The sequence below is a fragment of the Bicyclus anynana genome, chromosome 27 (genome assembly GCF_947172395.1).
Source record: "Bicyclus anynana chromosome 27, ilBicAnyn1.1, whole genome shotgun sequence".
In the NCBI taxonomy this organism is placed as follows: Eukaryota; Metazoa; Arthropoda; class Insecta; order Lepidoptera; family Nymphalidae; genus Bicyclus; species Bicyclus anynana.
In genome coordinates this window covers 3466074-3481593 of record NC_069109.1, presented here as the reverse complement: position 1 = coordinate 3481593, position 15520 = coordinate 3466074, and the positions used below count along the sequence as shown (strand labels likewise).

At 35.1% G+C, this 15520-nt stretch overlaps 1 protein-coding gene across 1 annotated transcript in view; it reads left to right on the top strand.

The window, feature by feature from the left end:
• The first annotated feature begins 41 nt into the window (after window positions 1-41).
• Window positions 42-15520, top strand: part of LOC112048689 (zinc finger protein 62 homolog) — a 33539-nt gene continuing 18060 nt past the window's right edge. Inside the window, exons 1-10 of the mRNA XM_052890046.1 lie at window positions 42-263; window positions 1086-1193; window positions 1796-2410; window positions 7562-7650; window positions 8680-8802; window positions 9420-9530; window positions 9983-10198; window positions 11291-11402; window positions 12643-12747; window positions 14170-14318. Of these exons, the coding sequence (XP_052746006.1) occupies window positions 117-263; window positions 1086-1193; window positions 1796-2410; window positions 7562-7650; window positions 8680-8802; window positions 9420-9530; window positions 9983-10198; window positions 11291-11402; window positions 12643-12747; window positions 14170-14318 (1775 nt within the window). The 5' untranslated portion in view covers window positions 42-116. The remainder of the gene's footprint in view (window positions 264-1085; window positions 1194-1795; window positions 2411-7561; window positions 7651-8679; window positions 8803-9419; window positions 9531-9982; window positions 10199-11290; window positions 11403-12642; window positions 12748-14169; window positions 14319-15520) is intronic.

Below are 15520 nucleotides of genomic sequence, written 5' to 3'. Positions count from 1 at the left end.
TGTCGAAATTTAAAAATAAATCTTGTCAAATTGATAACGACTTTACCAATGACGACACGTATTGTTTAGAATTTGAAAGAAAATTATAATTTTTTGCCCTAATATAATTCATCAAAATGAATGAGTTAATAAGTTACAGCATAAATAAAAAGGCGAAAAGTGTTGAAGACAAATTCTGTATTACTTGCCTTAGGAAAAATTTACCGCTGGTGGACTTGAGTTCCTGTGATCACGCAGAAATTTTAAACTTATTGGAAATTAAGGTATTTATTATCTTAAACTTTGTAATTAACTGCCTACTTGGTTCATTGGTTAGGCTATGTAGCCAGCCGTATCCTGGATCAAGCTTAGAGATACTTATTTCTGGCTTTCAAAAAAATTTTACATATATTTCTCAGCAGCACAGATTAATCAATAATATACAGATGGAGCGTACGGAATGAGCTTAGAGATACTTAGTTTTTCTGCCTTCCAAAAAAATTTCAGGTAAATTTCTCAGCCCAGAGCACAGATTATTCAATAATACCGTACCGTACGGAACACGACGGAGTCGTAGCCGCTTCAAATACGAAATTCAAAATGGAATACATTCTCGAGCAAGTATATAGTCAGTCCTCATTGTTGGCAGTAGTCCTTCTCAAAATTAGACCTACGAGTATCTATACTAAAGCCATACTTGATGGGTACTGTTTACTAACAAACAAATTAGAAATGAGGGTAGAAAATGCATGTTATTAATGTATTGTTGTTTTATAAAATATTATTCTAAATATAATAACTATATCTAATTGTTTTAAGCTTATTAATCAAATTTATTATCATTAATTTAAGAACAAGTTATTTATAATTATTATTAGGTGTGAAATTACTAACAATTTATACCCTTATTTTTAATTTGTTTGTTGTTAAACAGTACTCCTCCAGTTTGGCTTTAGTATAACTGGATTGTGTGTCCTAGGAGTGTATACTCAATAATTTTGAGCGTAGAGTCCTCAACAATAACTGGGTGGAGCTGTACATGAGCGTTACACTTTATCTAAAGTCCTTATCAAAATAAATTATTTTACAAACTGTTTCTTTTTCAGATGTTTCAGCTTAATAGCCTTATGTGCCTCTGGTGCCACAATACTGTTAAGAAAATCCATGATTTTAAAATTCAAGCACTGAATAGCTATAATAAATTAAATAATGAGGTAATAAAAAAAATATTTATTTATTTATATATTGAGATATTTCACACACACATACGTACAGCACAAATGATAGAGGGGAGGGGGGTACTCTCTCTAGAATATTTGCCATGTCTTTTTTTTTAATATGACCAATATTCCCATTTTCCTCCAACTATTTGACAAAGACTGTGCTAGGAGTGGGTATGACAATAGACCAACAGGGCGAGGATCGAACCACCACCCCTCGGTGATGAGTCCGACCGCTCTTACCACTGAGCTATTATCATTTTTCATTACCACACAGGTAAACTGTGCAACAATTATTATTTTTAATTTATACATAGTTCCACAGCCTTGGCTATTCAAGCTTTCTTATAAAAGACAATATCTAGAAAACCATGCGGGAACAATGCCAATTATTATTTACTAAGTTTTGTTATTTCTTTTATCATGTTAGAAAAAGTATTGTATGCCACTGCATGTAATTATCCATTGTAGCACTCGTGCTGTCTTTTGTGCAATGAGACATAAAAAATCACTTGTGCTACAATAGCCTTCATAACTTGACTGTGGCACAAATAACTATTCTTGCAATTTCATTTTAAAGAAATTTACATTTACAGTTAAGGAAAAATGCAAACAACTACCTACAAAATTTAGAATTTTCAAAAATAGAACTGCAATCAACCATCAAGTCACAACCAATACAAATAGAAACTATTGACCATAGAGTAATAAATGAAATTGTAGAAAACAAAATAACAATTGAAATTAAAAATGAGCACCAAGATGTTCTTGATTTTGATAATGACATGCCATTTGTTGAAGTCAGTGAAAATGTAAAAAATTTTGAAACTACAGATGAGTCTTTAGTTAGTAATAAAATATGTATCATACAGAATAATGAAGCAACAGACAAAACGGTACAGATTAAAAAACGGACACAGAGTAAAAAAAAGAGTAATGAAATTACACAGATTAAAAAACAGACAAAGAGTAAGAAAAATTCAGAAGAACCATTACCAGTGCCAATAAAAAAGTCCAAAGGTAGATGCGGGATGTGGTATGAGGATAAAATTAAACCTGTCCTTCTATCCATAGAGGAAATGTTAAATGGGCGACAACTGAGTGCTGCTAATAGTAAATATTTAAAACTGCCATACAGATGTGAGAAATGCATCACAGGGTTTGACCATGAGTTGACTTTCAATGAGCATATGGAGCTGAGGCATAAAAAGGTAAATAACTAAATAAATAATTTAATAACCCTCAGAATTGTGTGGTGGTGGCCATCCTGAATTTGAAGTTCGTCATAGCATTGTACTAGTGAAGCCCTTTCATTTGATACCCATATTTAGGGATTTGTTAAAAAATCTGTAGTCCTCCTTTTGTTATGTCAGCCATATTTAAGTTTGTCATAGTGTATAGTATTCTACAATTCAAGACCTTTCAATTGATGCCTATATTGAAGGAGTTGGATGGTGGATGATGAAGGGGGATGATGTTGCTCGCGTCCGTAGGAGTGACCACCTTTCCTAGGCCCACCCTATACGTGTCCCCTGGGTGGTGCTAAACGAGCAACAACGCCGAGTCACAGGCGGCGGTAAATAACCTGTCCATTGGCTACTACGGGCCAAGAGGGATTAAATCCCCTCTAAAAGAGTAGTTCGCCGATTATCGGTTGGCTAGCAGGAGCCAGAACGTGGTTTGTTCGAAAAATCTGAGTGTAGTGCCTTGGGAAAGTACTATTACTATTTTCCCAACCCTTTTTATATTATGAAAATGTCCGAAAATGAGAAATGCGATTTGCCATGCGACCCGGCCAGCGCCCGGCGCTCACAGGTACCCGGGCCTGTGAGTGAGAAATTAGCTACCGAAGACTATACAGGAGCGGAGAACCAGGCTCCTTTATTAGTAAATGCTACTGGTACTACTAAGAAGCTTATACAGCAGGCTTTCCATCCAAGCCTTTTTGTTTCAAGACCTAGATCTTCATCCCTAGGGAATATCACCACAACAAATAAGTCCACAAATGCGCCACACCTGGTGACGCCAGAGAAAAATAGCTCATGTGGTGAAACACATGACAACCAATTGCCACCCTCTTGGCAAAGGTTACCGACAACAAGGAACCCAAAACGAAAAAAAGTTAATAGTCCACCAACCATACTAACCGAAGATGGAAAAATCAATACGTCCAACAGTTTTAGTGGACTGCCTATAGACTTGACTGATGAACCAATGATAGAACATCCAAAAAAGGTTATCAAACCTCCACCTATTGTTCTCTATGGAATAGATGATGTATCCAAACTAACAGAATTGCTGAACAGTACTATACCGAGTGATAGCTACACCTACAAAGTAATTAACAGAAACCAACTTAGGATTGCTACACAAAGTACTGAGGTGTACAAAAACATTATTGAACTGATGCGTAAAAATGGACTCATAGGCCATACATTCACTCAAAAGCAGAATAAATGCTATAGAATAGTGGTTAAAAATCTACACCACACAACACCAGTGGAAGCAATTAAAGAAGCAATGGAGAAGTCTGGTAACACAGTCAGAGGTGAAGTAATATGTGCGAGATCCAGAAAAAATAAGATGCCATTGAACATGTTTTTCGTGAACCTAGAACCTGCTCCTAACAACATCAAGGTAAAAGACATCGAATTCATATACAACACAAGAGTCAAGATTGAGGATCCAAAGAAAACATATGACATCCCACAATGTACTAGATGTCAACAATATGGGCACACAAAAAATAATTGTATGCGTCCGTTTCGATGTGTTAAATGTGCACAAGGGCATCGAACCACAGACTGTCCTAAAAAAGACAGAAACTCTCCAGCTACTTGCACCCTATGTCTCGGAAATCACCCTGCAAATTATAAAGGTTGTCAGGTATACAAAGAAATACGAGCAAGAAAAATTATGGGAGCCAAAAAAGTAGACTCGAACCAAAATCAAAATAAGAAAACAAGTACACACACTCAAAAGCCTCAAATGCCTTTTAACCTTGATGACTTTCCTCCACTGAACACCAGAAGTTCACTTTCTAAACAAGGTCCATCTAGTAAGAAAGAAAACACACAACAACAACAATCCCACATACCAGATCCTGAAAAAATTGGTTATTGGGATAAATCGAAACAGAGCACCCAAGCTCAGCCAACTAACTTGTTAGAACAAGTAATCTTAAAACAATCAGAGAAGATTGATATCCTCATCCAACAACTAGGTACCTTAATGGGACTCCTAACGACATTAATAGCCCAATGTAACCAGAGAAATCCTTAAAGATTGCTACATGGAATATAAATGGTCTATCACCAAACAAACATGAAGTAGAAATCTTTATCAACCTAAATAAAATAGACATTCTCTTACTGACTGAAACACATATGACTGATGAAAGAACAGTTAAATTAAAGGGATACAATATATATTTCACTAACCATCCAGATGGAACATCACATGCTGGAGCTGCAGTAGTAATTAGAGAAAATATAAAACAACATGTTCTTCGTAACTTTAAACATGAATTCCTACAGGCCTCCATAGTATCTATAGACGACTGGCAAGGAACCCTAAATGTTGCAGCCGTGTATTGTCCTCCCAAACATAAGATTTCTGAAGAAATGTATGTTGAGTTCTTTCAAACACTTGGTAGTAAATATATTGCAGGTGGTGACTGGAACGCCAAGAATACCGTATGGGGCTCAAGACTGGTCACTACTAGAGGACGAGAACTAAGAAAGGCAGTTGAAAGAAACCACCTCAATGTACTGTCAGGTGGCGAACCAACTCACTGGCCAAGTGATCGTACTAAAACTCCAGATCTTATTGACTTCTTTATCACTAAGGGAATGTCTGGTTTATACACAAAAATCAAAACTTGTCTAGATGGATCTTCTGATCACACTCCAGTCATATGTACCTTGAGCACTACAGTTATCCTAAAGGAAGCACGCGAGACCCTTTATAATAAGAAAACAGACTGGGAAGCCTTCCGAGACTACATAGACGACAAGGTTAACTTACGAATTTCATTAAAAACAGCAAAAGAGATCGATGACGCAGTTTTATACGCTACTAACCTAATACAAGAGGCGGCGTGGTTGTCTACTCCATACCTAGAATCTACACCTCAGAGCCTGTATTACCCTGCAGAAATTCGGCAAAAAATAGCTGATAAGAGGAGCCTTAGGAGACGATGGCACGCAAGCAGGAGCAGTCATGATAAGCGGTTACTCAACAAGGCGAAAAAAGAAATTAAAGTAATGATGGATGAAAATGAAAATATGACCCTACAAGATCAACTACAGACACTTTCTCCTTATAAATCAGAAGACTACTCTCTTTATAAAATGACCAAACCTCTCAAAAAGTCAACAGATTATGTGCCACCCCTTAAAAAATCTGATGGTAACTGGGCTAGAACCCCTACAGAAAAAGCCGAGCTATTTGCTCAATTCCTGCAGGAGGTATTTAAACCAAATGATCCCGATCCTTCAGAAACAGAAGATGAAATCAACAAAGTTACTGAGAGTGACCAGCAATTATCGATTCCAATGAGACCAGTTAACCCAAAAGAAATTCTTAAAGAAATAAACCAGCTAAAACTAAAGAAAGCACCTGGCTATGACCTCATCACAGCTGAAGTCTTAAAACAGTTGCCAAAAAAAGGAGTCATACTACTAACAGTATTGTTCAATGCAATATTGAGAACACAACATTTCCCGTCACTCTGGAAAGTCTCCATAATAAATATGATAGCCAAGCCAGGAAAGCCTCCTACAAATGTGTCTTCATACAGACCAATAAGTCTTCTCCCAGTACTATCAAAACTGTTTGAGAAACTATTCCTTAAACGACTAGAACCTGTCTTAGAAGACCAAAAAATATTACCAGATCACCAGTTTGGCTTCCGGGCCCATCATGGAACAACAGAGCAGATTCACAGAGTGGCACACACTATTCGTCAGACACTAGAACGAAAAGAATACTGTTCAGCTGCTTTTCTAGACATCCAACAGGCTTTTGATCGTGTTTGGCATAAAGGCCTTATATATAAAGTAAAACAGTGCATGCCAAACACAGCATATATGCTCATAAAATCATATCTCTCCGAACGCATATTCCAAGTCAAATGTAATGACCAATTGTCTAATTTCTACAAAATCGAAGCTGGAGTACCACAGGGGTCGGTGCTGGGCCCCGTCCTATATACTATCTATACAGCTGACATGCCTTTGTCCCAAAATGTGATAACAGCGACTTATGCAGATGATACTGCTCTGCTCTCACGCAATGTAGATCCCAACATAGCTTCTCTAAATCTACAAGAACACCTAAATAAAACTTGTTCCTGGCTCAAAAAATGGAGAATCAAAGCTAGTGCAACTAAATCAAGCCACATAACATTTACGTTAAGAAGGGGAGATTGTCCTGCTGTGAAACTAGACGAGATTACCTTACCCCACCAAACAACCGTAAAATATTTAGGTGTACATCTAGATAGAAGATTGACTTGGAGAGATCACATTAAGGCGAAACGAGATCAGGCCAATATGAAATTTCGAGAACTGTATTGGTTGATTGGGAGAAAATCCACATTAAGCCTGGAAAACAAGCTGCTGATATATAAATGTGTTATAAAACCAGTATGGACTTACGGTATTCAACTCTGGGGCTCTGCTAGCCACTCAAACATTGAAATACTTCAGCGCTTCCAAAACAATGTATTGAATGTAATATGCAATGCACCATGGTTCGTCAAGACTGCAGAAACACACAGCCATCTTAACATTTCACCTGTTAAGGAGGAAATAGACAGGTCACTAGAGGCCTACAAACAGAGGCTTGAGCGCCATAAAAACAACCTGGCTGTCAAATTGTTAGACGTCAGCGACTGCAAATTCCGCCTGAAACGAACACGACTGGCCAACATAGTATAGTAGTATATACTCATTCCTGGAGGGACGCTACATCAGTGGATGTGCAGAGCCCGAAACGACATACTAATAAGTCATTTGATCGGATTATGGTCTAGAGACTGATCTCCGATAGACCAACAAATTAGAGAAAAAAATATTGAAGGAGTTGTGAATAAACGTGTGATTGGCCATTTTGTGACGGCGGCCATCTTGGACTGATTTTCATCATACGTAGTTGAGAACACGCCCTTCCTTTACCTTTGTAACAAAAAAAAAAATTAAATAAAAATATTTGTACATATGTGTTTTTCAAACATTAGCACAATTACTTTCCATTTTTACACGCTTTATATTAGCTTCACTTGTAACTATGTATGTAAAAAAAGTTTTAGTAGCCAAGCTCTATACAGATAACCCCCTAACTCCTTTTTTGCTTTGCAGACAGAGGGAGGCCTTGTGTGTAATATTTGTGAATCGGTTCTTAATACAAAGATGTCATATGAGGTGCATTATAATAAACATTTTAGAAGGTAAGCCTCAAAATTAAAGTTCAAGCCTTGAAAAATGTGGCAGTTATTCCATTTTAAGCTATTGCACGGCTTTTACGAACGAATCAAGAAATTCCGTAACAAAAACAAACCTAACACCCAAGCCGTGCATCAAGTTAAAACATTTTGACTGGACATGTGGTGTGAAACTAAGGAACAAAACTTATTAAACCTGAGTTCGATTCCAGCTCAACTTAAAGACATGTTTTTGTTTTTTATTTTTTATTCTTTTCTAAAGAAAATAAAATACTGCATAAATAAAAATAAAAAATAATTATAATTGAATAAGTTGTAAAATAAAATCTTTTTTAACAAAAAAAATTAACCGACGATAACAAAAAATAAACTAAAAAGCGAAAAATAACATCATACGTGTCACCTTCTGATCACTTTGCAGGCGGTGACGTATTTCATGAAAAATAAATTTGACCAATCTGAAAGTATATTCTTTCAAACAAAAAAAGAATTTTCAAAATTGGTTGAGAAATGACAAAGTTATGAGGTAAAAAAAAACATGTGTTGAATTGAGAACCTCCTCCTTTTTTTAAGTCGGTTAAAATTGCTATCAATGATATATGTGCCGTAGATTAGATAATAATAGTGCCATCTTATGGCGGCAGTAGGAAACGTACTGCACTTGGGTGAGGTTTATGCCATGAACGATGAAATGAAAGAAGAAAAGAAAGATATGGAATAAAAAAGTACAACTGTCATAAAAAATGGGACGAACGGCCTCATGGCATAAAACTTACCGCATTTCCATCCAATTTATTATTATTAATAATTTGTTATTGTTAATTAATTTTGTGATTACATTAAAGTGATTATTTTGCTATTTACTGGCAATATTATTTCCAAGATTCCATCATAGCTGACCCATACCTATTCAGTCCTTCGATATATAATATAGTACAATAATAGACTTCTAAAAAGATTTTGACGAATTGATAACCTCCTCCTTTTTTGAAGTCGGCTAGATAGCTAAATTAAAATGTTTGTCTCTGTCCACAGATATGAATGTGTGCAGTGTAAAGAAAGGTTCACCAATGCATACTCAGCTCTGAGACACTACAAGGAAACGCATGGAAACATTGACTTGAAATATACATGCAAACAATGTGACTTTACCTCTGAGTGAGTATTCATATTGTGTGTTAATAATAAATTAAAAGCAAAAAAACTTTTCTAAAACAGCTTTATACGCACTAAAAAGAAGAAAATGATTTTTCTTTAAAAATTTTAACTATCAACTTATAACCTCGTTATAAACAATTTATATGACAAAAGATTCAAAAGAAAAAGATATTTTCTTCTTTTTAGAGCGTTTAAATAAAAGTTTTTTTGTTTTAATTATTTTTTATTTTTTAGTTATCGCTGGCTAGGTCTTTGAGTCTGTTCATATTTTCAAGTTATTCATAATAAGCCTTTTCATTTGATACCCATATTGTAGAAAAGCATTAAAAATAACTATTCCGCCATCTTGGCCGATGCAAACTCGAAAAAATATTACGTCACGCGTCGTTCCTTCGCTCTAGGGTTGCCAACTTTTTTTACAAGAAATAAAGTATATTCTGGTCTATGAAGATTATTAAACAGTATTTAAGAAAAAACAATTTTTTTTTAATGCAACCATTCCATCAGTATTTTCTTATGACGTTGTCACGTTCAACTATTGTCAGTAAACCGACTTTACAGACAACCAATTTTTTTTTTTTAAATATCATTGCAAATGCAATTTACCTATTTTTCAGATCGTACCGAAGTTTGAAATACCATAGAGACAAACACCATAGAGGCAAAGCGGAGTGCCAGCAGTGTGGGAACACCTTTGCTAACAAAAATGGACTACGCTCGCATATGTTGTAAGTGATTTTTAATTCACCTGATTTGTTAATTTAGTTTCCCTTATATGTAATTTTTTTTTCAAAATGTTTTTTTTCGGGAAATACTAGATTAAGTGGCTCATTTTATCTTATTATTCAAGTTTGTGCACAAATAGTCCAACAGTGTATACGCCCGCGAGGCGTGCAATAAATTATCGCCATTTCAACACCTTAAGACTCTATACTGGTACATCGTACCTTTTTTGTAATTATATTATTTTATTCAGGATTGTCCATAAATAATTTAACCTTATATACGCCTGCGAGGCGTGCAGTAATATAAATCCTTGAATGAAATTCATGTATTATTATTTAAGCTAGTCTACAAACACAACATCTTTGTAAATTCCATTCCAACATCCATTTTTGTAAATTATTGCCTTTTAATTTAATTATATATATTTTTTAATAATTCTAGTTTTACTATTCAGGATCGTCCACAAACAGTCCAACCGTGTATACGCCTGCGGGGCGTGCACCAAGGTGTATCGCACTAAAGTGGGTCTCAAGTCGCACGTCAGGCTAACGCACGAGCAGAGCGACCCGCCCGCGTACTGCGCCGACTGTGACCTCACGTTCCGCACCGCTGCCGGCCTCAGGAACCATTTGAGGCTCACAGAGAAACACAACGAGCACAATATTAAGAGGTAATCAACTAGTAGTATCATATGCCTGTCTATAGCTCTTAAACAACGCAACTGTGTATACGTCTGTGAGGCGTGCAGCAAGGTGTACCGCACTAAAGTGGGTCTCAAGTCGCACGTCAGTCTGAAGCACGAGCAAAGCCACCCGCACATTTGAGGCTCGCAGAGAAACACAAGGAGCACAATATTAAGAGGTAATTATTTTTATTACACCCCTCCAGAGTCTGGCTGTTATGTAACTATCTATAGCAGTATAGATCTCAAACAATCCCATCGTATTATCATCATATATACGCAGTGGCGTGCACTTCATACATGCATTAAAGCACTGCATACCCTAACAGATGTTTTTCTTAATGCTTATTCAATGTAGATTGTCCCAGTTAGCTTAATTTTCCTACTAGTGCATACCATGATCGACAACCTTATGCTCGCTACTGTATATACGCCTGCGAGGCGTACTTTGTTTTTTTGACCCCCATCCAAAAAGTGAGGTATTATATGTCTGTCTATAGTACTGTAGCTCTCAAAGGATGGAACTGCGTATACGCCTGCGAAACGTGCACCAAGGTGAACAAATCTATATATGTATTTATAAAAATACAATAATTTCTGTGCGGATTACGTGAAGTTAAATGCGGTTATAAAGAGTTTCACATCAAAAGATTTGCTTGATCATTAAAAAGGAGATGGTCCAAAATTGTATGGAGCCCAGGATCAGTCATTGTACCCTGGCGGAAATAAAAGAAAATATTTTTTTTAACTATTTTTGATTGTACAAATCTATGAATTTACTTTAATTCTTTCGAAATAATATTCATTATCTCCCAAGAAATGCAACACTATTATTGGCGGATAGATGACGTTTTCAATGCAGTAATCGATTTGACGTTTGCTGTCAACTGTCATGTTAGTTGCTCTATGGGCGCCATCTTGATATAACTCAAAAACTTGGGTTTTTATTTTATTTATTTATTTTTATTTAGTAAGATTTATTCACTTTATTAAATTTTAATAAAATCCTTGTATTTTTTAAATTTTAATGATACGGGGTACAAGAGTGGACCTGAAATGGACCTTCTCCTTTGTTTTCAGATTCACGTGCGACGAATGCAACGACAAGTTCCGGACGAAGCGACAACTGCAGGAACACATCGACTGGGTGCATAGACAGTGCACCATTCACACTTGCAGCGAGTGCTCTAAGGTTATTTACATATTCCTCAGACCATCATCATCCTCATCATTTAACCATCAAGTTGACTGTTCTGATTTTATTCAAAGATTTCCGATTAGAGCACCGCGCATTAATAGGCCTCGATACCCGTGTAATCTGTTATATCATAAGACCTACAGAACAAACCCTACCCCTACCCTACCCCTACCCCGTTTTCTAATTATTATTAATATGAACTTTATAATAATAATAATAATAATAAAATATAAGGGTTGATCGTAGAGGGGTGAAAATTTAGGGTTGTATGTATTTTTGTATGCTGTGTCATAAAAAAATAAAAACAAAAAATTTTGCCTAAAAAATAAAAAAAAAAATTTAGGGGTGGACCCTTAACATTTAGGGGTTTGAAAAATAGATGTTGGCCGATTCTCAGACCTACTAAATATGCACAAAAAATTTCATCAAAATCGGTCGAGCCGTTTCGGAGGAGTTCAATGTCGAACACCGCGACACGAGAATTTTATATATTAGATTGTTAAAAATTTAAAAAAAAAGAAGTAATAAATAAATGAGAGATAAAAAAAAATATTGTGACATCCTATAATGACTTCTTAAAATTAATAATTACTTCATATTGATATTTAATTTTAATATTAATAATAATTTCATTATATAATTGTATTGTATTCTTAATGTTTTGTAATTTTTAGATATAATTTTCTTGTTTATTTTTTTTTTAATTTTATTTGACTTATTTTTTATTTTAATGGCTTTTAGTTTATTGTAATCCGACATTTTTAGATATTAATTTGCATTGTATATTTTGACATTTAATTGCTGACAACTGTAGTTTTGACATAAGTTATTTTAATTAGTGAATGCTGTGATAACCTGTAATTAGCTGTGCAATAACTTAGTATATTAATGTAAATTATTGACATGTGACATTGTATCAGCTGTTGGTTGTCCTTATTAAACAAATATAATAAATCATCATCATCATCGTCATCATATCAGCCGATGGAGTCAGGACATAGGCCTTTTGTAGGTACTTCCAAGCATAGTTGTAGACTTTGTACATTTAATTATCAATTAAAATAAATCATTGAATATTGTACTAAACTATTTTATTTTCTCGCAATCGAAGTGAAAAGCAGAGTGTAACACGTGGGGCTAAACCCATTATAAACTCGGTTTCTATTTACCTAAAAATATCTCGTATATAATGGGTCTTTTTAGCCCCTTGTATAACAATCTACTATTTTTGCAGTCATTCAAAAGCGAAAGGTCACTGAGACGCCACATTCAGTTCGTTCACGAAAAGGTTCGTCGACCAAGAGACAAAATATGTGACCACTGCGGTAGAGACTTTAATGTGAGTACAAATATATATTATTTTATTATCTCTCATATAAAATACTTTAAATTGATTATTGTAAAACATAAAATAAATCCTTGAAAATATGTATCATAATAATCAATATTTAAAAGTTAAGGGTTTCATAAAAAAATCAATTTAAATATCACGTATTTTGTCAAATTTTTCAAACGTCAAAAACGCTGTCGTCTATTTTGTGACGTCATTACTTGATGTATTTTTGACGGCCTCCGTGGCGCAGTGCGCGGTGGATTTACAAAACGGAGGACCTGGGTTCGATCTCCGGCTGGGCAGATTGAGATTTTCTTAATTGGTCCAGGTCTGGCTGGTGGGAGGCTTCGGCCGTGGCTAGTTACCACCCTACCGGCAAAGACGTACCGCCAAGCGATTTAGCGTTCCGGTATGATGTCGTGTAGAAACCGAAAGGAGTGTGGATTTTCATCCTCCTCCTAACAAGTTAGCCCGTTTCCATCTTAGACAGCATCATCACTTACCATCAGGTGAGATTGAAGAAAAAGAAATGTACTAAACGTCAAATTAATTGTTAACTATTTTTGTACTAATTTTTATCAAACGCACCGTTTGTTATAGGATTTGTTAAATGACGTCATGAAACAGATAAAATATAGACCATTATGGCCGACAACATTTAGGCTCGTATTGTCAAAAAAATTAGGCTCGTATTGTCAAAAAAATATTTTCAAGTACCTAATCACGTCTCAAAAACATTTCATCTTTTTTACAATCTAGTAGCACGATAATAAAAAATTCAAGACCATTAAAAAGTGTCAACTATCAACTAGCCTATCCAATTCGCCATGTATATATCCCTCAGACCAAATATTGTAAAGGACCTGCCTCGCTATGTTTTACTTTTCTGTCAAAGTATATGATCGCCCGATCTAATGCGATTATAAAAACTGTCTGTTTAGAATCGATGTTAAATAGTTGTAATCGTGTTCGTCGGTTAAAGAGCTCTGTAAAAATACCTTTTTGTGTAGTTGAATGGTGTAAACAACGGTCAAAAACTTCTAGTTTCATCATCATCATTATCAACCCATATTCGGCTCACTGCTGAGCTCGAGTCTCCTCTCAGAATGAGAGGGGTTAGGCCAATAATAGTCCACCACACTGGCCCAATGCGGATTGGCAGACTTCGCACACGCAGAGAATTAAGAAAATTCTCTGGTATGCAGATTTCCTCACGATGTTTTCCTTTACCGTTTGAAACACGTGATATTTAGTTTCTTAAAATGCACACAACTGAAAAATATGATATTTGATGAATATGATATATACCAAATCTAAGCTCGTTTTCCTCAAAAAATGACAGACAATTTCGTTTGTGACTATGAGTGCAATACAGGTCCTTCTATAATTGGTCTGAGATATATCCTCGTATAATTTTTTTTTTTCCAGTCAAACGTCGCTTTAATAACACACATAAGGTCACACACCGGCGAGAGGCCGCTGAAATGTGCGCACTGCGCCGCCACTTTCGCGCACAGTGGCGCCCTCTACACGCACAACAAGCTGCTGCACAAGAAACGACAACCTGTCACTGCTTCGTAGCAACCTGTCACAACTTTGTGGCAACCTGTCACAACTTTGTGACAACCTCTTAAAGGATATGTCCCAATTTTGTATGGAGGCTGGGCCAATTAAGCAGAACAAATTATTTTTATATTAAAAGAACGTAAAATATAGAGCTTAAAACTTAAAATAAAAAAATTTTTGGAACCCGCATTTTTTGTTTAATAATTAATCAAAATAAAATGTATTTTTTTCAATAGCTGACAACATTAATTAAGAATTTTTATCATGGCAACATTCTTGTAACTCACACTTTGGTAGATTGTCAGTGATCTTCGCGTAGTAGAGTTCATGTGTGGCGTTTTTAAAGCAATTTAAGGATTTTTTTTGTTTAATGCTTCTCTGTCTACGATGTTTTTTTATACTTGTGTCTTATTGACATTTGACAATATTTATTGATTTCCAGGTGTTTTTTATTGGCTGTTTTGAACACTTTTACTGTATTGTCTATGTTTAATTTGTACAAGGTAGCGAAACAAAAAAAAAATTTATCTAACTAATGCGGGTTCCAAAAATTCTGAAAATTATTTTCTCAACAGCAATTTGTATCTTCAGTCCGTAAAAAAATACGATCGACCTACTTATAAATAATAAAGGCCCATTTTGGGACATGTCCTTTACTAATTGTCATTGCTGCAATCACAGATGAAATAATAATAGACAGAGAGCGCACGAAACACTATGGTGTCGTAGCCGCTCCAAATATAAAATTAAAAAAACGAATACGTTCTCGAATCAGTAATTTTGAATATTATTCAAGAAAAATGGCGTCTTATGTTTTAAAATATTTTAAAAACTATTTACAAAAACTAAAGAAATAAGTTGGAGTATTTTTTTAATGATTATTATATTATCTTGTTTCTTTAGTTTTTGTAAACATTCTTGAAAATATTTAAAAAGACGCCATTTATCTCGAATAATTCGTGTCGTAATGACTTGAGAATGTATTCGTATTTGAATTTTGTATTTGGAAAGGCTACGTCACCGTCGTGTTCCGCTCTATCTGCATATTATTCTTATTCTGTGGCTGCAATGTAATGTATTAGAACTGTACTGTAATATATATTGTAACAATACTACAATAATTATGTATATTATATTGTAAATGCACTACACACTAGGTTTTTTATGTTTGTTGTTAAGATTATGTAAAAAAATAAATTGTTTATTTTTGTTG